Source organism: Nycticebus coucang, chromosome 12 (assembly GCF_027406575.1).
Source record: "Nycticebus coucang isolate mNycCou1 chromosome 12, mNycCou1.pri, whole genome shotgun sequence".
Taxonomy (NCBI): Eukaryota; Metazoa; Chordata; class Mammalia; order Primates; family Lorisidae; genus Nycticebus; species Nycticebus coucang.
The window spans coordinates 17,526,618-17,550,812 of NC_069791.1; the positions used below are offsets into that span (position 1 = coordinate 17,526,618).

Below are 24,195 nucleotides of genomic sequence, written 5' to 3' on the forward strand. Positions count from 1 at the left end.
TTTTTTTTTTTTTAATTTGGCCGGGGCTGGGTTTGAACCCACCACCTCCGGCATATGGGACTGGCGCCCTACCCGCTGAGCCACAGGCGCCGCCCGGTTTTGATTTCTTTACATTGCCTGGGCCTCCCAAATAGAGGGACTACAGGCACCCACCACAATGCCCAGCTAATCTTTCTATTTTTAGTAGAGATGGGGTCTCTCTTTGCTCAGGTTGGTCTTGAATTCCTGGGCACAATCAATCCTCCTGCCTTGGCCTCCCAGAGTGCTAGGATTCTAGGTGAGAGGCACTGTGCCCAGCCTATTGTTTAGGCATTAATTTATTCTTTTATAAAAATATGTACCAAACGTTGATTAATTCAATAATATTTACTGAATGCTTATGACCTATCAGCCACTGCTCTACTCACTAAATGTAGAACAATGAACAAAACAAGGCTGCTTTGTATATTTACTGCTTTAAGTTCCCATGTTTTGAGCATAGGGCCATATTATCCTCATCAGACACCTCTCTTATCCAGAGTCAGCTTTCCTGAATGCAGGCATCTTACCTGGGGGAAAATTTACCTTTATAGGACTAGCTTCCTGTGTCCCTCATCCCCACTCATTCATGTAGGTGTCTGGAATGAATGGAGATAATGTATTTTTTTTTTTTTTTTTTTTTTGGCCAGGGCTGGGTTTGAACCCACAACCTCCGGCATATGGGGCTGGCGCCCTACCCTCTGAGCCACAGGCACCACCCGAATGGAGAGAATGTAAAGAGGATGTGGTAAAGCCAGATAGCAAAGTAATGGCACTAAAAGAAATCCTTTATTGAAGAGTTCTTCTGTGCTGGGCACTCTGATTTGAATTTTACAGAATTTTCTCACTGAAGCCTCACAAGACTCCTAGGAGGTAGTTGTTATTATCTACACTTTATGTACACAGGGCAACTACAGCACAGACAGGTCAAATACATTGTCCAGGATCACATCAGTTAGTAGGTGATAGAGTCAGAATTCAAATCTGACATTTCATAGTTTTGCCTTTGGATAATAGAGGAATAGGACAAATAGAAGATATTAAGAAAAAGAAGAAAACTATGATAGGACTTGGCGCCTGTATATAGGGCTCAGCACCTGTAGCTCAAGCGACTAAGGTGCCAACCATATGCACCAGAGCTGGAGGGTTCGAATCCAGCCTGGGCCTGCCAAACAATGACAACCAATAAAAATAAATAAATAAAGGGTGGTGCCTGTGGCTCAGTGGGTAGGGCGCCGGCCCCATGTACTGAGGGTGGCAGGTTTGAACCCGGCCCTGGCCAAACTGCAACAAAAAGTAGCCGGGTGTTGTGGCTGAGGCGATTCTCTTGCCTCAGCCTCCCAAGTAGCTGGTGTCCTGTAGTCCCAGCTACTTGGGAGGCTGAGGCAAGAGAATCGCCTAAGCCCAAGAGCTGGAGGTTGCTGTGAGCTGTGATGCCACAGCCCTCTACCATGGATGATAAAGTGAGATTCTGTTTTAAAAAAAAAAAAAGAAGAAGAAAACTATGATGGGGTTGGCATGGAAATATATATTAAGTTGGTCTATAGAAACTATCTTCAGATGTTTGCTATCTCTTGATTATAGGTCTTATGGAAGATATACAGACTTACACAAAATATGCCCTACCTCGGCTCCTGTCGATTGTCAAAATTTCATCCTGGAAAAAATATAAAATAGATATTATCAAACAGTGGCCTCAGTAGTTAATTAAGTCTCCATAAAATGCACTTAGAATACCTCACTATAAGCAATAAAACTTCCTGGTGATCCCCACAGGATAAAACAGTTGTAGAATGTGCCCACAGATAATGAACTAATATTCGCAATAGGCTGTTAGCTAAATCATGTTGGAGGATGTTTAATAAAAATAAAGTGTGGCTTTTGGGCTTGGCGCCCTTAGCTCAGTGAGTAGGGCGCCAGCCACAAACACCGAGGCTGGTGAGTTCGAGCCTGCTAAACAACAATGACAACTGCAACCCATAAATAGGAGGGAGTTGGGGCAGGCACCTGTAGTCCCAGCTACTTGGGAGGCTGAGGCAAGAGAATCACTTGAGCCCAGGAGTTTGAGGTTGCTGTGAGCTGTGACGCCACGGCACTCTACCCAGGGTGACATAGTGAGGCTCTAGTCTCAAAAAACATAAAGTTTGGCTTTTGATCATCCTAAGCCATCCTTCATGAAGGTAATTAGAAAGCCAAGCCAAGTATCTCTCGAGACTAGTCCTGGATAATGATAAAAAAAAAAAAAAAAAAATATATATATATATATATATTTTTTTTTTTTTGTAGAGACAGAGTCTCACTTTACTGCCCTGGGTAGAGTGCCGTGGCGTCACACAGCTCACAGCAACCTCCAGCTCTTGGGCTTACGTATTCTCTTGCCTCAGCCTCCTGAGCAGCTGGGACTACAGGCACCTGCCACAATGTACGGCTATTTTTTTGTTGCAGTTTGGCCGGGGCTGGGCTTGAACCCGCCACCCTCGGTATATGGGGCTGGCACCCCACTCACTGAGTCACAGTTGCCACCCTATAAAAAACATATATTAACAACACAGACAAGTTAGAATAACTCTGCAATTTCAAAATATATTTCCGTCCAGTTTTTATATGCACTTTCCCCACAGGGTTGTAATTATTATTCATAGATGTAATTCAAATCCTGATATTTAACCTAACATTTTATTATAAGCTTTTTTTGGTTGGTTTGTTTGTTTTTTAGAGCTAGGGTCTTGCTCTGTCACCCAGGTTGCGTGCAGTAGTGCAAACATAGCCTGGGCTCAAGCAAAGTGATCCTCCTCCTGCCTCAGCCTCAGTAGATGGGACTACAGACTCATGCCACCATGCCTTCGTATTTTGGTATTTAAAAACCTTTTTTTGGAAGAGACAGAATCTCACTATGTTGGCCAAGCTGGTTTCTAACTCCTGGCCAAGCTGGTCTCTACTTCTCACCTTGGCCTCCCAAAGTGTATAAGCATAGCTCCCCATTTAGAATAATAATACAACATTCATGGTGTAAATGAAGCAAAATTTGACTAAACAAAGAGACTAGGGTCGCTTTGAAACACAACAAAATCCAGGCACTCAACAGCATAACATCCGTAATGTCCAGGATTCAATAAAGGAATTAATGGCAATACAAAGAGGCAGAGAAATGTGACCACTGACCAGAGAGAGATGAGGCAATAAAGAACACCTGCAAAATGGCAGACTAGGAAACCCCAGAACTTCCTTCCTTATGGAAACATGGATTTAACAATGTATAAACCCATCGCTTTTTTGATGAGGACACCAGTTAAGAGATTCTTGTACACCAGTTGAGCTTGAACCCCATCTAAGCCTATTATGAAAATTTGTGGCATTTGCTCACTGGAACCCTTCTCTCTGGCATGGGGTGGCATAATCATGAGGAAACCCCAACTCTTGACTTTTTCCTGGGAATGGAAAAGGGTGAAATGTATATACAACGTTCTAAATTTGGCGCTGCTGAGGGAGGTGCCCAAATTTAAGCATTCACAGGGAACAAGTTTCAAGTTTGGAGCATTTAAGAACAAAGGTGATTTATCAGCATGACTTGTTCAGTTCTAGAGTCTACAGTACCACAGATGAACACTAGGTGGAACCCTAGTAGCGTAGCTTGTTACAGCATCAGCGCAAAGCAAGGAAGAGCTCCTGGGAAAAACAGGCAAACTCTTCAATTAGATTCCATACACAAACGCAGAGAGGATGCATCCCCAGAAAAGGCTGCATGGAGAAGGTTCTTGCTCTATGAAATTAAACTGTAGAGACTGGGAGAGGTAGCTAAGTTTTCAAATGCTTGAGTCCCGACAGAAAATAACAACATACAAAGAAATGGCAAAATGTAGTCTTTTCAAAAGAACAACTTAAATCTCCAGAAATTGACCCTAAAGAAGGGATGATACATGAATGACTAGATAAAGAATTCAAAATAATAAATTAATTTAAATTAATTTTAATTTAAATTTAAAATAATTTAAATCTGGATATCATGGGGGAACACTCATTCTATTTTATGGAGGAAAGTGTTGCCCAAATCAGAAAAACAATAACCATCATAAGGATGTGCTATGAATTAAAGATAGCAGGAAAATGATGCATGAAGAACAAGAACAACAACAAAAAGAAACCATGAAGAAAAACCAAATATAAATTCCAAGAATACAATATTGGAATTGAAGAACATGCTGGAGGGATTTAATAGCAGACTTACTCAGGCAGAAGAAAGAATAAGTCAACCAGAAGACAGGACTTTTGAAATTACTGTGGCAGAGAGCAAAAAGAAAAAAAGAAAAGATAGCTTAAGGGACTTACCATGGGAGTCCCAGAATCAGAAAGGAGCAGAGAAACGGTGTGAAGAAATAGTGGCCTCACATTTCCCAAACCCACAAAAAGAAATAGACACATAATTTCAAGAAGCTCAAAGAACTCCAACTGGGATAAATCTAAACAGATCTACATCACGTCACATACTGTCAAAAGACACTATGGGGGGATCTTAAAAGTAGGAAGATGGGAGGCTGAGGCAGGAGAATCGCTTAAGCCCGAGAGTTGGAGGTTGCTGTGAGCTGTGTGAGGCCACGGCACTCTACCGAGGGCCATAAAGTGAGACTCTGTCTCTACATTAATAATAATAATAATAATAAAATAAAAAATAAAAGTAGGAAGAGATAAGTGAAGTCAGTCCTGTTAGATTATCAGCCAATTTCTCAGCAGAAATCCATAGCATAGAAGGGAGTGGAGTGATACATTCAAAGTGCTAAAAAAAATCTGCCAATCAAGAATGTTATAACTGGCAAAACTGTCCTTCAAAAATGAAAGAGAAATTAAGGCTGTCACAGATAAACAAAACTGGAGGGAGTGCATTGCCACTAGACCTGCCCCACAGGAAACATCAAGGATGATCCTTTAAATTGAATCAAAAGGATGATAAGCAGCAACACAAAATAATACAAAAATATAAAACTCCTGGTAAAAGTAAATATGTAGAAAAAAATAGAATCCTGTAGTATTGTAATGTAAGTATATAAGTCATTTTTAAATCTGGAAGTTAAAAAATGAAAGGATAGAATGTAATTATGAATTATCTATGTTAATATATGATATAAAAAGAGATATCTTACAAGGGTACATGTGAAACTTACTAAATGTAGAATATAAATGTCTTAATACAATAACTAAGAAAATGCCATGAAGGCTATGTTAACCAGTTTGATGAAAATATTTCAAATTATATATAAAACCAGCACATTGAAAAAAAAAATAAAAAAAGAACAACAACAAAAAACCCCAGCACATTGTATCCCATGACTGCATTAATGTACACAGCTATGATTTAATAAAAAAAATAAAAGAGATAATTTGTGTCATCAAGAATGTAAAGGAAGGAGAGAGAGTGACGTCCAGTTTCCAGCCCAGAACTTTCGTACTGTCAGCAACCAAAGAGCGAATTAAATAAGGATGATATTGAGAAAGGCAAGAAGATTTTTGTTCAGGAGTGTGCCCAGTGCCACAATGTGGAAAAAAGAGGCAAGCACAAGACTGGGCCAAATCTCTGTGGTCTCTGTGGGCAGAAGACATGTCAGGCCGCTGGCTTCTCTTACACAGACTCCAATAAGAACAAAGGCATAACCTGGGGAGAGGATACACTGATGGAGTATTTGGAGAGTCCCAAGTATATCCTGGAACAATAATGATCTTTGCTGGCATTAAGAAGAAGGGAGAAGGGCAGACTTGATAGCTTATCTCAAAAAAGCTACTAATGAGTAATAGTTGGCCACTGCCTTATTTATTACAAAAGAGAAATATCTCACAGCTTTTTAAAAATGTGTACTATAATTTGATTGGTTTCATTTACCAGAATTCAGATCATGAATAAGTGACAGAATATTTTTGTTGGACAGTGCTGGTTTAACTATGACTGGCTTGTGGTTAGATGAATATGGTCAGTTTTTTTGGATTTTGATAGTGATTCCAGTTCAGTAAGTGCTATCACCATTTTCCCTTTCTAAAGATATAATTAGATTTAATTGTGATGTTCACCTTTTCACGAAGGTAGTATATTGCCATCCTAAAACCTATCAAAGACTGGTTTTATATTAAGAGTTATATAACTATAGCCAGGCATTGTGGCAGGCGCCTGTAGTCCCAGCTACTTGGGAGCTGAGGCAAGAGAATTGCTTAAGTTTAAGAGTTGGAGGTTGCTGTGAGCTGTGACACACTCTACCCAGGGTGACATAGTGAGACTCTGTCTCCAGAAAAAAAAAAGAGAGTGATATAACTGATTATGTGAGTATATTTAAATAGGAAATCCCTTCACTGTCTCAGAACCAAACAAGACTCACTGGTGTTTTAATTGTTGTTTATTAGCCTGTTAACCGTGAGGGCTAGAGAGAAGGTAGCAATGTTTAGTTTGTATTTTTGATCTTCACTATGCCAATCTAATTTGTCTGTCTACTAAAATGATGCCTTTTATTTATTGAAAGGCATTTTAGTGTGGTTTATGTGTAATGTCAAATAAAGAATATTTAACAATTCTCTTATTTTATAGATAATCTATAAGGTCATGCTTTTAAAAGTCAATATGTCTAGAAATAGCAAATTAAACTTTTAAATTATTTACTACCTAAGTCAGGCTAAGTTACAATTTGGAATGTCTTTAAACAACTCTTCAGAAACACATAAATCTGTAGAATGGGTGGCAACTGTGGCTCAAGGAGTAGGGTGTACTGGAGGTGGAGGGTTCAAACCTGGCCCTGGCCAAAAACTGCAAAAAAAAGAAAAAAAAAATCTGTAGAACAAATGTATGTGTGTGATTGGTAATGGTGCTTTTACCAACTCATTATATAGATTAAAATAGAAGAGATAGGATGGTGCCCGTAGCTCAGTGGATAGGGTGCTGACCATATACATGGAGGCTGGCGGTTCAAACCTGGCCTGGGCCTGCTAAACAACGACAACCACCACAACAAAAAATGGCCGGGTATTGTGGCAGGTGCCTGTAATCCCAGCTACTTGGGAGGCAGAGGCAAGAGAATAGCTTGAGCCCAAGAGTTTGAGGTTGCTGTGAGCTGTAATGCCATGGCACACTACCCAAGACAACTTGAGACTCTGTCTAAAAAAAAAAAAAAAAGAATAAATATAATAAATAAAAAAAGAAGAGATATATGCAAATTTTAAAATTATGTGTGATCATAACGTAAGATAATTAAAAACACAAATCACACACATATACACACACAAAAACAAGAAAAGAATGTAAAGGAAGGCAGAGATGTAAAATGGGGAGTTTTTATATGTAATAGAAGTTTAATTGTTACCAGTTTAAAGTAGATTGTTACAACTTTAATAAGTTTAATGTAATTGCAATTGTAACCGCAAAGAAGATATTGTAGAATATACACAAAGGGAAATGAGAAAGAAATAAAAATGTCATTATAAAAATCCACAAAATATAAAAGAAGGCAGCAAGGGCAAAAATATGGACAAAAAGCTACAAAATGTATAGACAACAATTAATAAAATGGCACTACTAAGTCCTCCCCTGTCGATAATTAAAGGTAAATAGATTAAATGGCTCAACTAAAAGACATAGATTGGCTGACTGGATTATAAAAACACTATCCAAGTATATGCTACCTGTGAGAAATTGACTTTAGATCTAAAAACATGTATAAGCTAGAGGGAAAGATTGGAACATGCTGTTCTATGCTAAGAATGGAATAGATATTCCAAAATATTCCTTTCTAAAGAGAGAAGATGTAGTGTTATGGTTTGAATTATCTTTCAAAATTCATGTTGAATTTAATTGTCATTGTGATGGTATTAAGAGGTGGGACCTACAAGAGGTGATTAGGTCATCAGGGATCTACTCTTATGAATGGACTAAGGCTGTTATCATGAGAGTGCTCTCCTGAGAAAAACACTAATTGTCTTTGAACTCTTTCAAAGATCAAATAGGAGGAAACACCAAACTCATTCTATGCGGCTACATTACCTTGTTACTAAAGCTAGACAAACATACCACAAGAAAGGTAAAGATTTCTGATGAATATTGATGTGAAATTCTACAACAGGATACTAACAAACTGAATTCAGAATTGAAAAGATTGTATGGCTGGGCATGTTGGTTCACATCTGTAATCCTAGCATTTTGGGAGGCCAAGGTAGTGGGAAGATTGCTTGAGGCCAGGAGTTCAAGACTAGCCTGAGTAACATAGGAAGACCTCCTGTCTACAAAATATTTTAAAAAGTTCTCTGGGTGTGGTGGTACATGCCTGTAGATGTAACTACTCAGGAGGATGAGGCAGGAGGATCACTTGAGCCAGTTCAAGGCTGCAGTGAGATATGATTATGCTATGACACTCTAACCTCGGTGATAGTGAGACTCTATCTTTTTTTTTTTTGAGACAGAGCCTCAAGCTATCACCCTGGGTAGAGTGTTGTGGCATCATAGCTCACAGCAACCTCCAACTCCTGGGCTTAAGCGATTTTCTTGCCTCAGCCTCCCGAGTAGCTGGGAGGCGCTCGACAATGCCTGGCTAGTTTTTGGTTGTAGTTGTTATTGTTTGGTAGGCCCGGGCCGGATTCAAACCTGCCAGCTCTGGTGTATGTGGCTGGTGCCTTAGCCGCTTGAGCTACAGGTGCCACCGTGAGACCCTATCTTAAAAGAAAAAAAAAAAAAAAACCCACAATCACTAAACTTGCTGAAGATTTTGTTTTGTTTTTTAGATACTATCAGGTTAACAAATGTAATAAATTTCTTTTCTATTTTTTTGTTTTCTAATTTAAAGAATCACATATGGAAACTAATTTTTATTTTAAAATTATGTATCTATTGAGATGATTATGAATTTTCCTTTTTAATCTCTAATGTGTTGAAAGACATAGCTATATAAAATTGTTATTTAATATAAAGAATTGCTGAAGGGAGGCAAAATTGTGGACTGGAAGCAGCCCACATGCTGTTTTCAAGGAAAGGATCAAAAGTTGCAGGTGGATGCCCATCTATGGATGGGCCTTCTTCTTTTTGTTTTGGAGACAGAGTGTCACTTGGTCATAGTAGAGTGCTATGGTGTCATAGCTCACAGCAACCTCAAACTCTGGGGCTCAAGTGATCCTCCTGCCTCCGTCTCCTGAGTAGCTGGTGCTATAGGTGCTGCCATGATGCCTGGATATTTTTAGAGATTGGGGTTTTGCTCTGGCTCAGGTTGATCTCAAACTCCTGAGACAGAGTTTCATTATGTCACCCTTGGTAGAGTGCCGTGCTGTCACAGCTCACAGCAACCTGGCCCGGGCTGGGGCTGGGTTTTAACCTGCCACCCTCAGTGTCTATGGCTGGTGCTGTAACCACTGTGCTATGGGTGCCGAGCCTAGATGGGTCTTTTTGAAAAGAGCATTGTGAATTATCAAAGAAGCAATGGGGGATACTCAGAGTGAAGGAGAAGATGAGTGGATGATGTACTCAGTAAGATCAGAAGGTACATACTCGTGGGAGGCATCCACATCTGAGAGGGTCAGGAGAAGAAAGCCTTGGGGTTCCATGCCCCCCCATGAACGCTGCAGCCTGAATTATGAGGGCCCTCCCACCACTGTGATCAAGACCTCCACACTGATCAAGAAGCTGTTTGGGGGCAGCGCCTGTGGCTCAGAGGAGTAGGCGCCAGCCCCATATGCCGGAGGTGGCAGGTTCAAACCCAGTCCTGGCCAAAAACTACAAAAAAAAAAAAAAATGAAGCTATTTGAATCTATGTAGTGACATTGCACCAGAGAGTGGATATGGCAGAGACCTGGGGGATCAGTGTGGAGGTCTTGATCACAGTGGTGGGGGGGCCCTCATAATTCAGGCTGCAGTGTTCATGGGGGGGGCATGGAACCCCAAGGCTGTCTTCTCCTGACCCCCTCAGATGTGGATGCCTCCCACAAGTATGTACCTTCCTGGATTACTGCATCTGAAACCATTTTGAGCTCTCGTGTCCAGAGTACCAGGTCTGCACAGGTGTGGGCTTTATTGCAGTGGCCTCTGCACTGCGCTGGGCGGCTGGGGAGGGAGCAGGAGTGAATGCTCCTGCATGCTCTGTGATGTGGAGATGAGCACCTCTTTCCACTTGGGAAATCTGAACAGACTGGCCACCACGGTTGCCACCTGAGACACCCTATGGCAGCTGCCTCCACAGGGCTCTTGTAGTCCCAGCTACTCAGGAGGCTGACAGGAGGATCACTTGAAGTCAGGAGTTTGACGTTGCTGTGAACTATGACACCATGGCACTCTACCCAGCGTGACAGAGTGAGACTTTTTCTCAAAAGGAAACAAAAAATAAAAAACAGGCTCACCGCATGTAGAACAGTGGTTATGGCACTGTCCACATACACTGAGGCTGGCAGGTTTGAACTTGGCCCGGGCCAGCTAAACAACAATGACAACAACAACAACAACAACAATAACAAAAATAGCCGGACATTCTGGTGGGTGCCTGTTGTCCCAGCTACCTGGGAGGCTGAGGCAAGACAATGGCTTAAACCTAAGAGTTTGAGGTTGCCGTGAGCTATGACGTTACAGCACTCTACCAAGGGCAACACAATGAGACTCTGTCTCAAAAAAAAAAGAAAGAAAACGAAAGAAAAAAATAAACTAACAACAACCAAACCAAAACAAAAAAACACTGTAAGATATATCAATAGATTTTTAAGAAAAAAAAAGAAAGTAAATAGAGTCGATAGCTTCAGTAACAGATTAAATGAAGTAGGCAACCACTATTCTACATATGACAACAGTTCTGATGGGCATGCTAGAGAAACAGTTCCAAACTTGCCCTGAAGGGTGGACTAGATGCTGGTGTCCCACTGATCTGCAACAAAGCAAATAACAACATACCAGCTTGGAGAGGGGAAAGAAGCCTTATTCAATCAATGGCTCTGGGAAAGTTGAATAGCCTCAAGCAGAAGAATGGAACAGGACCCACATCTCTTCCTATATATAAAAATTAGTTGAAGATGGGTAGAAGACTTAAAAATAAGGCATGAAACCACAAAAATTATGGAAGAAAATGAGAGAAAAACTCTTTTAGACATCAGCCTAGGCAAAGAATTTGTGACTAAGATCCCAGAAATAAATTAGCAGCAAAAAAATAAATGAATAGGACTTAATTAAATCAAACATCTTCTGTATAGCAAAGGAAATAACCAGCAGAGTGATTAGCTAACCTACAGAATGAGAGAAAATATTCACAAACTATAAGTTTGATAAAGGACTGATATCCAGAATGTACGAAAAACTCAAAGCATCAAGAAAATAATAAAACAGCTCCATCAAAAAGTGGGCAAGAGGCACGGCAGAAGTTTTTTGAAAGAAGACAGACCAGTGGCCAAAAATATAAAACCCACGTAAAAATGCTCAACATCACTAATCATCAGGGAAATGCAGATTAAAACTACAATGAGATGCCACCTTGCCCTATCGGAATTATTAGAAAGTTAATAATTAATAGATGCCAATATGGATTGAGAAAGGAATGCTTATACGTCATTGGTGAGACTGCAAATTCCGTAACCTCTATGGAAAACAGTATGGTAATTCCTCAAAGAAATACATTAGACCTACCATTTGATCAAAGGAAATTAAGTCATTTTATCAAAAGGACATCTGTACTCGAATGTTTATCACAGCACAATTCACAATTGCAAGGATGTGGAATCAGCCTAAGTGCCCTTCAATTCATGAGGAGATAAAGAAAATGTGATGTATATACACGATGGTGTGCCACTCAGCTATAAAAAGGACTGGGGTAAGGCACGTCTAGCCATTTGGATGGAACTGAAGACTGTTGTCCTAAGTGAAGTGTCTCAGGAATGGAAAGTCAAACACCTTATACTCTCACTAATAAGTGGGAGCCAATAGATGGGTACCTGCAAATACAAAGCCACATACAGGCCACCAGAAACCCCAAAGTGGGGAGCGTAGGATGTGGGATGAAGGTTACCTGTGGCAGACAATGAACAGCATTCTGGTGATGGGCACACCGAAAGCCCCGACTTCAGTTATACTCGTCATTCATATTTGGGGAAAATAAATAACTAAATAAATAGGGTCATTTGACCTGTAGAATTTCGCATATTAAAAAAGAAAAAACCGCAAGGAAGTAAGGAAAACAGCAACAACGTCTTAGGAGGTTTGTAACATGTAGAACTGTACGACTGTATTTTGAAGTATTGAAAATATTGGTGTAGCAGTGTGTATAATACCCTTTAGTTAAAATTAATTCCCCCTGCTTTCGAGAGGGATCATGGGCTTCCCATGCCTGGTCACCGATAGTGTAGGGAGAGGAACCGCTGAACGCCGTCTCCCCATGTTTGCAGGGCCCATTCCCGTCTCCTCCAGCTCCCGGGAGCGCGGGCTGGGCGCGGAGTAGAAAGGCTGGTGCGTAGCTGTGACGGCAGAGGCCTCCTCTGCCTCCACACCTGTCTTTCCACATCCTTAGTCACGCCCCTCAGCACCGAGCAGACCCCGTGGAAATTGTTGCTTGACTAGTCTCCTGAGCTCACTTTGCCGTGATCTTGCGGGCAGCGTCGCAGGGCTCCATCAGGGCGGGACAGGTGAGGGAGAGGCCCGCCATTCAGGGCCTGGTGGAGCCGACGGCAACGTGGGAGGACTGAGCTCAGGAGTTCAAGACCAGCCTGAACAAAAGCAAGACCCCATCACTACTAAAAATAGAAAAAAATGTAGCCAGGCCTTATGACAGGCTCCTGTAGTCCCAGCTACTTGGGAGGCTGAGGCAAGAGGATCACTTGAGCCCAAGAGTTTGAGGTTGCTGTGAGCCACAATATCATAGCACTCAACCCCAGTGTTGACTGAGTGAAACTCTGTCTCAAAATAATAACAATAATATAAGTGAATCCATTTTGACTCTGACAACTTTCATACCACTAAACATTTTTTAAGTTTCCCCATGAAAAGATGTCACCAAAATCCTGGAGAAGCTGCTTCCAGAACTTATACAAAGCAAGTAGATCCAGGCAGCACACAGATGGACAGGAGTGAGTGCTATGATGCACCAACCGGATTACCTCCACCCCTTTCAAGCTTAAAGCATTCATCCTACCCCTTCTTCTGGGTGGATTACTCATTGATAGCACTTAGCTTGTCCCTCCCTGAGAATTATTCTCAGGAAAAGAGCCCCTTTGTCCCAGTGAGGAACAATTGCAGGGCCATCTCAACTCCACAACTTCCTATGAGATTGGCTGAGCACTGTGTGACTGCACCATAGTTCAACCTGTCCCTCTGATCAATCCTACTTCCTTCAGCTTCCCATCCCCCAACACACAGGTGTTAATTCCAAAAGTGCTCCCCAGTAAACTTCTTTCATACCAATCTCCATCTCAACATCTGTTTCTCAGGGGAACCTGATCTATAACAAGAGATAATCATAACCATTTCTACTTTAAGGAGTTAGATATTAAAAACTAAAATAATTTAAAATAGGAGAATTACTTAGAGTAAAAGTTTCCTAAAGCCTTGCATTCTGTATGCAAATGACCGAGATACTAATTAGTTTTCAACTTTATTAAGATTGCATTAGTAAAATTTTCAGGTTGACTAGTAAAATAATAGAAATTTAAAATTTTTTAAAATAGGATATAATAAGAAAATAATGAAGAAGCAAAAAAATAGAACTGAAATATTATAATAGAATTGAACTAAAAAGCAATGACAGAAAGATGTCTGGAAAATTACCCCAAAATATTTGGAAAATTCCACCAAAATATTTGGAAATTAAGGAACACACTTGTAAATAATAGACTTAACTTCAAGAGAAATTAAGAAATATGTTTAACTAAATTAAAATGAAAATACAAGATATCAAAATTCGTGGGATGCAGCTAAAGCTGTGCTTAAAAGCAAATTTATAGTATTAAGTGCTTATACTAAAGGGGAAGAAAAGTATCAAATTAGAACTCTAAGCTTCCACTTTAAGAAACTAGAAAAAAAGAAGGCCGAGCATGGTGGTTCAGGTCTATAATCCCAGCACTTTGGGAGGCCAAAGTGGGAAATTCATGTGAGGCCAAGAATTCAATATCAGCCTAGTCAGAATAGCAAGACCCTGTCTGCACAAAATATTAGCTGGAAGTGGTGGTGCAAGCCTATAGTCTTAGCTATTCAGGAGGCTGAGACTAAAGTAAGAGGATCACTAGAGCCCAGGAGTTTGAGGCTGCAGTGAGCTTTATATGATGGTGCCACTTCAGTATTTGACAAAACAATATCGAAGTCAATCAGCATAAAATTTTAACATGCAATTAAAAAACTGGACCTAGTTTTGGGCGGTGCCTGTGGCTCAAGGAGTAGGGCAGCGGCCCCATATGTCAGAGGTGGTGGGTTCAAACCCAGGCCCCGGCCAAAAAAAAAACTTCTCACAACAACTGTTTTAGGTCAGCGTTCTGGGGTAGAAATTTACATGCAGGAAATTTACTGGGGAAAGTACTTGGTCTCAACATTTATGGGCTGAGGGGTTGAAGGAAGCAGAGTTGGCCAGAAGAAGCTGAATTATGATGTAGTCACAATAAAAGCTTTAGTTGACTCCATAACAACCTCTGGAGCTTGAATGGCTCTGAAAAATTGCCTCCACTGAGGGAAATGGGCTGGGCCTCTCTGTTCACACTGACCAGCCATTGGACATGAACTACTCCTGGGAAGCAGTGGTAACTGTGGGCAAGGTGGCTCTTTTCAACAGAAAGAACAGGGGCTGGGTGCGGTGGCTCACGCCTGTAACCCTACCACCCTGGAAGGCCGAGGTGGATGGATTGCTTGAGCTCACAAGTTCAAGACCGGCTAAGCAAGAGTGAGATCCTGTCTCTAAAAATAGCTGGGCATTGTGGTGGACACCTGTAGTCCCAGCTACTCAGGAAGACAGAGCCTCAAGCTGTCACTCTGGGTAGAGTGTTGTGGTATCACAGCTCACAGCAATCTCCAACTCCTGGGCTCAAGCGATTGTTCTGTCTCTGCCTCCTGAGTAGCTGGGACTACAGGCGCCTGCCACAATGCCCGGCTATGTTTTGGTTGCAGCCATCATTGTTGTTTGGTGGCCCAGGCTGGATTCAAACCTGTCAGCTCAGGTGTATGTGGCTGGAGCCTTAGCTGCTTGAGCCACAGGCACCGAGCCAAGAGGATCTCTTGAGCCCAAAAGTTTGAGGTTGCTGTGACCTACAATGCCACAGCACTCTACCAAGGGCAACAGAAAAACAAAGGAAGTTGTTTCTCCTGACTTGCACTCATGACTGAATATTTGTTATTTTTTTCTGAGTTCACAGTTGGTTAATTTAATCTGTGGGAATTTCAAGGATCTCCAAGGAAGATTCAGTGTCTTCCATATCCCAGTTTAATTTACTTTCTCAGCTTGAATTTTCTTGACTGCTGTGATTATGTGAACATGAACTTAAGACCCGAGTGAGAATATGCCAATAATTTTATATTCTCATGGGAGAACATTTCTGTTATACTTGTTGTTAATGTTTTTATGCTCTGGCAGAGGCAGACAGCTTTTCTGGCAGTTTCCCTTTGCTAGAAGCCAAATAACTAAAAGAAAGAGCTTATTACTCACTTTTGGAAACGATATGATTATATACCTAGAAATCCCCAAATGCTAGTGAAAAAGCAAGAGAATATAAGATATTTTGGTAAGGTGGCTGTGTGGAAGATACATTTGCAAGAAATTTTATTTATTTATCTTTTTGAGACAGGGTCTTGCTCCATCACTCAGGCTGAAGTGCAGAGGCCTGATCAAATTTCACTGCAGCTTTCAACTCCTGGGCTCAAGTGATCTTCCTGCCTCAGCTTCCTAAATAGCTAGGAATAGAGGTGCCCGCTACCACACTACGCTGATTTTTAAGTGTTTTGTAGAGATAGGTTCTCTTTATGTTGCTCAGGCTGGTCTTGAACTCCTGAGCTCAAGGAATTTTCCTACCTTGGCTTCCTAAAAATGCTAGAATTACTGTGTTTGGCCTTAGAAATAAATTTAATAAAAAAGGCACTGAACCATATGACGAGCACTATAAAATCTTGCTGAAGTGTGTAAAATAAGATCTGAACAAAGAAAAATACATATATCCTGGGATTTAAAATTTACTATTATAAAAAGTTACTTTTCCAAGAATCATTGTGTATATTGTATATAATTCCAATTCAAATCTCAACAGGCTTTTGGTGAAATTGATAAGGTCTATTAAAATTTGTATGAAAAAATAAATTGCAATAGGTAAGCATATTTTGAAAAGGGCTAGCATAATAAGAATATGAGAGACATGCCGATGTGGTAAGATAGTGACAGTGGGTGAACCTACAGGGAAGGTATGTATGAGTTTATTGTAATATTTTAACTTTTTTTTTTTTTTTTTTTTTTAGAGACAGAGTCTGACTTTATTGCCCTCAGTAGAGTGCCGTGGCATCACACAGCTCACAGCAACCTCCAACTCCTGGGCTTAAGCGATTCTCTTGCCTCAGCCTCCCGAGTAGCTGGGACTACAGGTGCCCGCCACAACGCCCGGCTATTTTTTTTTTTTGTTGTTGTTGTTTGGCCAGGGCTGGGTATGAACCCTCCACCCTCGGTATATGGGGCCGGCGCCCTACCCACTGAGCCATAGGTGCCGCCCATTAACTTGTTTTTGAAAATAAAAAGTTTATTCTTCTTTCCAAAAAGGACAATAACAAGGAAAACTTGTCATACTAGATATCAGAACATACCAAAAGGCCACTGCAATGAAATCAGTAAATTATTTGTGTTAGAATAGGCTCATAGGAACAAGTTAAAAAGAAGAGAGCACCCAGACAGAATTGCAGATGGATTAAAAAATTTAAATGAACAGCAAAATACGTATGTATATAAATACAATAATTGATATAAATATGGACTGGCATATGGTAGATTGTTAATATGAGTAACAGGATGATGTGAGGCAGGGAAGAAAGGAGGAATCTAATCCAAAAAGGAAAGGAAAAAGTACCATGTGAACCAAAAATAGGATGCAAGCTTCTATTAAAGGTGGTGATGGAAAATGGTATAATAAAAACACACATTTTAGGCCAGATGCGGTGGCTCATGCCTATAATCCTACTTGGGAGGCAGGTGGATCACCTTAGTTTAGGAGTTGGAGACCAGCCTGAGTAAGATCCAGACCCTGTCTCTACTAAAAAGAGGAAAATTAGCTGGACATCGTGGCAGGTGCCTGTAGTCCCAGTTACTCAGGAGGCTGAGGGAAGAGGATTGCTAGAACTCAGGAGTTTGAGGTAGCTGTGAGCTATAACAACACAGCATTCTACTCAGGGAGGCACAATGAGAGTCTCAAAAACCAACAACCCCTTAGCACACATTTTATAAATTAAGAATAAAAACTCTATTAAGATTTATAAGGGCCAGGTGTGGTGGCTCATGCCTGAAATCCTAGCACTCTGGGTGGCCGAGGCAGGTGGATTGCTTGAAATCATGAGTTAGACACCAGGCTCAGCAAAATCGAGACCTCTGACTTTACTAAAAATAGAAAAACCAAAGCAAGAGGATCGCTTGAGCCCAAGAATTGGAGGGTGCTGTGAACTATGATGCCATAGTACTCTAGTCAGGGTGACAGCTTGAGAGTTTCTCTCAAAAAAAAAAAAAGATTTACATAGAAATTTTATTATCTTTTTGGTATTTACACATGTGTCAGTTTGTTTTAGCTAAAAGTTAACCAAAAAGGTACAACTTTTTTTTTTTTGAGACAGAGTCTCACTATGTTGCCCTGGGTAGAGCGCTGTGGCATCACAGCTCATAGCAACTTCAGACTCTTGGGCTCAAGAGATTCTCTTGCCTCAGTCTCCCAAGTAGCTGGGACTACAGGCGCCCGCCACAACGCTTGGCTATTTTTTTTTGTTGTAGTTGTCATTGTTGTTTAGCAGGCCCTGGCCTGGTTCGAACCTGCCATCCCTGGTGTATGTGGCAATGCCATAACCACTGAGCCCCAAAACGTAAAATTTAGTTAATATATTTTAAAGTAATTTGTGTGTTGTTACTTACATTTGCATAACTGCATTTTTTGCTGATAATATTACCAATTCATAAGTGTGAATTGATGGTTCATTTACGCATAAAAGAAGTTACAGAAATATATAAAATGCAAATGCAATAATTCAAAATAATCCCAATTTAGTTGAAAGCAGACTTTGATGTAATATAGAGTGCAAATCTGTAGTGCTCAGTGACTTTGCAAGGATTTTTGTATAAGCAGCTAAGAAGGGAAAGTGCCAATTGAAATCACTCCTCCAAATCTTTTTTTTTTTAGAGACAGAGTCTCACTATGTTGCCCTCGGTAGAGTGCTGTGGCGTCACGGCTCACAGCAACCTCCAGCTTTTTGGGCTTAGGCGATTCTCTTACCTCAGCCTCCTGAGTAGCAGGGACTACCGGCGCCCGCCACAATGCCTGGCTATTTTTTTGTTGCAGTTTGGCTGGGGCCAGGTTTGAACCCGCCACCTTTCGTATATGGGGCCAGCACCCTACTCACTGAGCCACAGGTGCCGTCCCAAATCTTAATTGCTTTAATAAACCCTCTAATAAAAAACTTGTGTGAAATTAGATCTTCAAGTCCAAGATCTAAGTTTCATTGTCTACCTACTGATAATTTTCCTAAATTATAGGAAGAAGAAGAAGGTGAGGATGTTAATTGTAAGTAGTGATCAATATTCTTGTAGCCCTCAGAGTGTTCACTCCAAATGGTAGCTGTAGGCTCTGTCTATAAACTACCATTCACCTATAAACTACAGTTTCAAATGACAAATGTGCTTTGAAACAGATGCTTCTTATTTTTTGATTTTTAAAACTTCTAAAGAGATGATTCCCTGTTTTAGAAACCATGATTTTTACCACAGCAGAGAATGAACATAGCTTTCTGGCATATTTCTGGAAAAAAAAAAATCCAAGAAATCATGCTATTAATGGCTTGATTCAGAATCTTGGCCCCCACGGAGAGTACTTTCCCCATTACCTGTGTTTATGCCCTTCCAGATACTTCCTCATTCAGTTCTGCGATGATGGCTGGCTGTCCTCTTTTGGACCACATCCGAGAGTCCACACCTTCTCTGAATGTTTGCAATTGTTCCCATTAGACACTTTCTATTTTCCTTTTTTCCTGATGACTCCGGGTGCCCTATTTTACAACCTTTTCTGGGGAAGTAATGGTTCCTCTTGCCCAGGGCACATTTATTTTCTTTTCTGCACGTAGTTGTGATTGCTGACCTGTGTGCTGATTTTCATTGCTTACAGCACAAGGCAGGGGTACAATCAAATTATAGGCAAACAGGCTGCTGCCTTAGGTCTTGACGTGGCTGGAAATGTAGAAAGCCCCTGTGATTCTTAAGATGCTGGCCTGCCATTTTACTCTATTGTACTTAGTCCGTAGCCCAGGGAAGCAGGCATTTATGCAAGACTCCACTATTGGAACAGATAGACCTCAGAACTAGCATTTTTTTATTGGTCCCTCTCCCACATGGTACAAAGTCATCCTTTCACTACCAGCCATATTCTCAACAAAAACTTGCTAGGTGTGATAGAATTCCTGTTCCCGTTGTGTACCCTTCCAATGCCACTGGGTGGAATAAGGGGAAACGCAGCGGCAGCACTTTGGCTGTGCCTCTGAAGATGCATGTCCCTGTTATCAGACTTGCTGCTCACTCCTCTTGGCACACCAAGATCTTACACAGTAGTTTCACTTGTGCCACTTTGTGTACTGGTTATCCATGCTATAGAGGACAGATTAAACTGCCAAGAATGGTCCCTGATTCTGAAACCATAACGAGATAACAATTTGGAACAATTTGGAAGGTCTTCACTTTGTAAGTCTAAATAGTTTGCTTGGGATAAGTAACCTCTGACATGTAAGAAATCAGGTTTAGATATCGGAATAAAGAGGCTGAGCTCTGGCACAAAGAGGCTGACAGGGACTGACACCATGGTGTGACGCTTGATGCCAGCGAACCAAAGGAACTGCTAGAACTATTGTCCTCAGCTCTACTTGTTTGGGGACATCGACCTTATAGCTCAGAACCAGAAATAAATTTGGTTTATAAGCTCCAGATACGGCTTGTTCAGTCTTACAGTACTTGAACTCTCATCTTCCCACTGGCCTAGGTCACCCTTTTCATAACTTTCTGTGGCCAACTGTGAGGCTGACTGCAAGTTCTTCTACTAATGAACAACTCTATTACAAGTTCCTAGTCTCAGATTTACACAATGTCTAAATGTTACTGGAGTATCTGGTTATTTATAGTAGGGGTGGTTTGGGGTGGGGATAATTAGTAGGTCCTAGGACAGCTAGGTATCTTCAGACCTGCTTTTCACATTACCTGTGTCCCTGAAGTAGGAAGTCAGGAATGATGTTCTATCTAATTCTCACAGTCTGTATCCCCACAGTCCACCCCTGTCTCTGAGCCCTCAGCCATGGACCACCAGGTCAAGGGACTGTTTCTGGGCTTTGTGCCACAGCTGGGTTGGCTGGACAAGTGCCAGCCCTGATCCTGGGACCATGGCAGTGATGACATTCCCTCTCTTTCCATATTCTGTCTTTTCCTTTCTTGGGGGTGGGAGAGGGAAGTAGGCCAGGGACCCTTATTACATTTTCCGATTGCCTCATTGGTATTGCCCCTGAGGCCTCCTTTGTTCCTAAGGTAGCTGGTGACACCTTGCTTCCTAGAACCAACCCTACAAGAAACAAAGGGATAAACAAAGCCAAATGGGAAATAGGATCTCTTTCTGGGTAGAGAACAACTGGGGGAGGGGAAGGAAAAGTAGGGTGAATTACGGAACGAAGGAAGCTGGCAGGCTCAATGTTTCTGTCTTGGCATCTCCAGTCTCCCTCTCATCCTCTTCCTGGTTCTAGGGCCAAGGCCTCTGAAGCTTTCTGCATGAATAAAAGGTGAATCTGAGTGACGCCCCCATTTCAGGTTCTAGAGGGCAGCCAAAATGATGTCCTTTGTCCCTCTGCTCCTAGTAACCATCCTGCTCCCTGCCAGCCAGCCAGAGCAACTTACAAAATGTCAGCTGTACCCGTTGCTGAAGGAGCTGAATGGCTACAGAGGCATCACTATGCCTGAATGTGAGTCCCCTGCTCCTTTCTTTCTTCCCATTCCTTATCCGCTTCTCTGCTCTGGCCTCCCCTTCTCTCCTCCACTTTCACCTAAGTATCTAATCACTTGTCTTTGCTGCTCTTTCCATCCGTTCTCCTATCCTTTCTTTCTCCCACGTTCTGACCTTTTCTGAAACTCCTCATCTCATCCAGGTACTCTGTGCTTTGGCATCTTTGGAGATTGGATAGAAAGTATTTTTCTTTTTTTCTTTTTTTTTTTTAGAGACAGAGTCTCACTTTATTGCCCTGGCATCAGAGTGCCGTGGCATCATAGCTCGCAGTAGCCTCCAACTCCTGGGCTTAGGTAATTCTCTTGCCTCAGCCTCCCGAGCAGCTGGGACTACAGGAGCCCACTACAATGCCCAGCTATTTTTTGTTGCAGTTTGTACAGGGCCGGGTTCGAACCTGCCACCCTTGGTATATGGGGCCGGCGCCCTACCCATTGAGCCATAGGTGCTGCCCTAGAAAGCATTTTTCTTTCCTTCAATTATGCTGACCCTGGGCATCTCTGTGATATCTCTTTTTCATTTTTCCCTAGGGGTATGTACTTTATTTCATACAAGTGCTTATGACACCGGAGCCATAGTCCAAAATGATGGAAGCACAGAATATGGACTCTTCCAGATCAGTGATAAGCTTTGGTGCAAAAGCAAGCAGATACCTCATTCAAGGAACATCTGTGGCATCTCCTGTGACAGTGAGTAGCTTCCGTGATATAACCACGTTTCCCTGGAGCTTGCCCCTGGTATAATCTCCTTTTCAGTGTCAAGCACGTCTGGGTTCAATGCCTTGCTCAGACTCCACAAAAATTGTGGGACTTGAATCGACGGTTCTGAGTAAGAAGCTGTTTAGACTTTTCATGATCACTAAATTTCTAGATGGTTTCCTGAAGTCCAGGGGTAGACTATTTGAGACTATGTGAAATTTGATACTCTGCTTTTCAGAGTTTGTGATTAGACCAGGGAAGTGAAACAAGTTCCTAAACTAAGACCAAGCTAAGATCTGGGGGAGACATTACTGTATTGGTCTTTTCATATAGAAAGACTTTGAGTTCAGAGAAGAATCAGACCCACTGGTTCCGGGGAGTAGGGGAAATCATTACCTCCTTACCTTTATGGATAATAGTTCTTAGCTCTCTAACTTCATTCCCTGTAACTCCTGCCAGGGCTCCTGGATAATGACCTTACTGATGACATTATGTGTGCCAAGAAGATCCTGGACATTAAAGGAATTGACTACTGGTGAATCCTCATTCTGTTTTCCACTTCCCCAACTCCTTCTCCTAACTCATTATCCCAGTACCACTTTCATCTCTATCTCCTGCTCATTTAATCTAGAATATAGTTTTTAAAACAAAACTCATTTAACAGACACAGTTTACACTTTTAAGCCTCCCTTGTTTCATTCCTATGTGGCAACTTTCCTAATGAGGGATTTGCTAATGGAGGGCTGGGGCCCAGCCTCCTTTCACCTGGTCTTGGACGTCTAATTCTACTTGTTTACTCCTATACTCTAAAGTAATCCCTTGGTATCATTTGCACATCTTTTCTTTTCTTTCTTTCTTTTTTTTTGAGACAGAGTCTCACTCTAATGCCCTGACTAGAGTGATGTGGTATCATAACTCACAGCAACCTCAAGCTCTCGGGCTCAAGTGATTCTCTTGCTTCGGTTTTTCTAATTTTAGTAGAGACGACATCTCACTATTGCACAAACTTGTCTCGAACTCCTGAGCATGCTAGGATGACAGGATGAGCCACCGTGCCCAGCCTGCACATCTTTTTTAGCCCTAAAATTTTCTTGCATTATGTTTTTATAGACCCTACCCTGCTATGTGGTGCTATGTGGCTGAGTGTCCCTTGTTATCTGGCTAGAAAAGTCTTACTACAATTCTCATCCACACTCTTTCACCTCAGCCCTCTTGGGGATGAAACTAGACAGAAATTCAAGCTAAGATCCAATCACACAACTCACCTTGTCCTCTTCTTCATTATCAGGTTGGCCCATAAACCACTCTGCACTGACAGGCTGGAACAGTGGCGCTGTGAGAAGTTGTGAGCATCTGCTATCCTGGCCATGCCTGCCCTCTCTATACTCCTGGAACTCCTCTTCCCAAATGCTACCTCAGTTTGCTTCTTTCTACCCTCTGGAGGCTGTCTCTGAACCCTGGGCCCTGTAGTGACACCACTGGACTCTTTCTTTCTTTTTTCATATTTGTACCACATTTTATTTGACTATATTAGGTTGCTTCCAAATTTTTCACATTGCAAACACTTTGATGAACATACTTTTACATATACTAATAGCTTTGTGTACTTGTATAATAATTCCCTATGGGTAAAGTCCACGACATGGGTTTGCTGCGTGAAAAAATACAGACTACATATTCTGATGACACCACTGGACTCTTGAGAACTATTCTCCAGGGATGCATAGCTGGCCACTGGATTTTAGAACTTCAATTAGTGCCCCTGTTGGCACGTTCACCACAGCAACAGATTCCACTGCTGTCCTGAATAAAGGGCTTATTTGAAGTCACTGGTTCTATTTTCTTCCTGGAGGCAAGGGGAGGCAACAGGGTGAATGGGTGGCCACCTTCTATCTCTGAAGTAGGCTGAACTTGCATCAGAAAGATGTGGGTTACTTTTGATAACAATTCAACAAACTTTAATTGATCACCTAGTACATTCAAAGAACTATAGAGGGATCCAAGGTTGGCTAAAGGGGTCTTTTCCCTCAAAGACTAATAGGAGAGATAATATAAACATTAATAAATAGCTATAATATAAGGAATAGTGTTAAAGCATCATAGAAGTGGTTAGAAAGGTGCCCTTGGCATTCACAAAAGGAAAGATAATTTATACTTGGAGAGAATGTTAGAAAAATGATCAAGAAAGGGAGCATTTAAGCTGATTTTGAATTATGAGTGGGGTTTTGACAGGTAGAGATGTGGAGTGGGAAAAGAACAGCATGGATGGGGCCCCAGGAATCTGAAACGGGTGACTTGAAGGCTTTGAGGAATTTCTCTATCC

At 41.5% G+C, this 24,195-nt stretch overlaps 1 protein-coding gene across 1 annotated transcript; it reads left to right on the forward strand.

Annotated features, from left to right (window-relative positions):
- The first annotated feature begins 21,003 nt into the window (after positions 1-21,003).
- Positions 21,004-23,221, forward strand: LALBA (lactalbumin alpha). Its single transcript, XM_053554313.1, has 4 exons — positions 21,004-21,136; positions 21,705-21,863; positions 22,332-22,407; positions 23,161-23,221. The coding sequence occupies exons 1-4, from the start codon at positions 21,004-21,006 to the stop codon at positions 23,219-23,221; spliced, it is 429 nt and encodes a 142-aa protein (XP_053410288.1).
- The last annotated feature ends 974 nt before the right edge of the window (positions 23,222-24,195 follow it).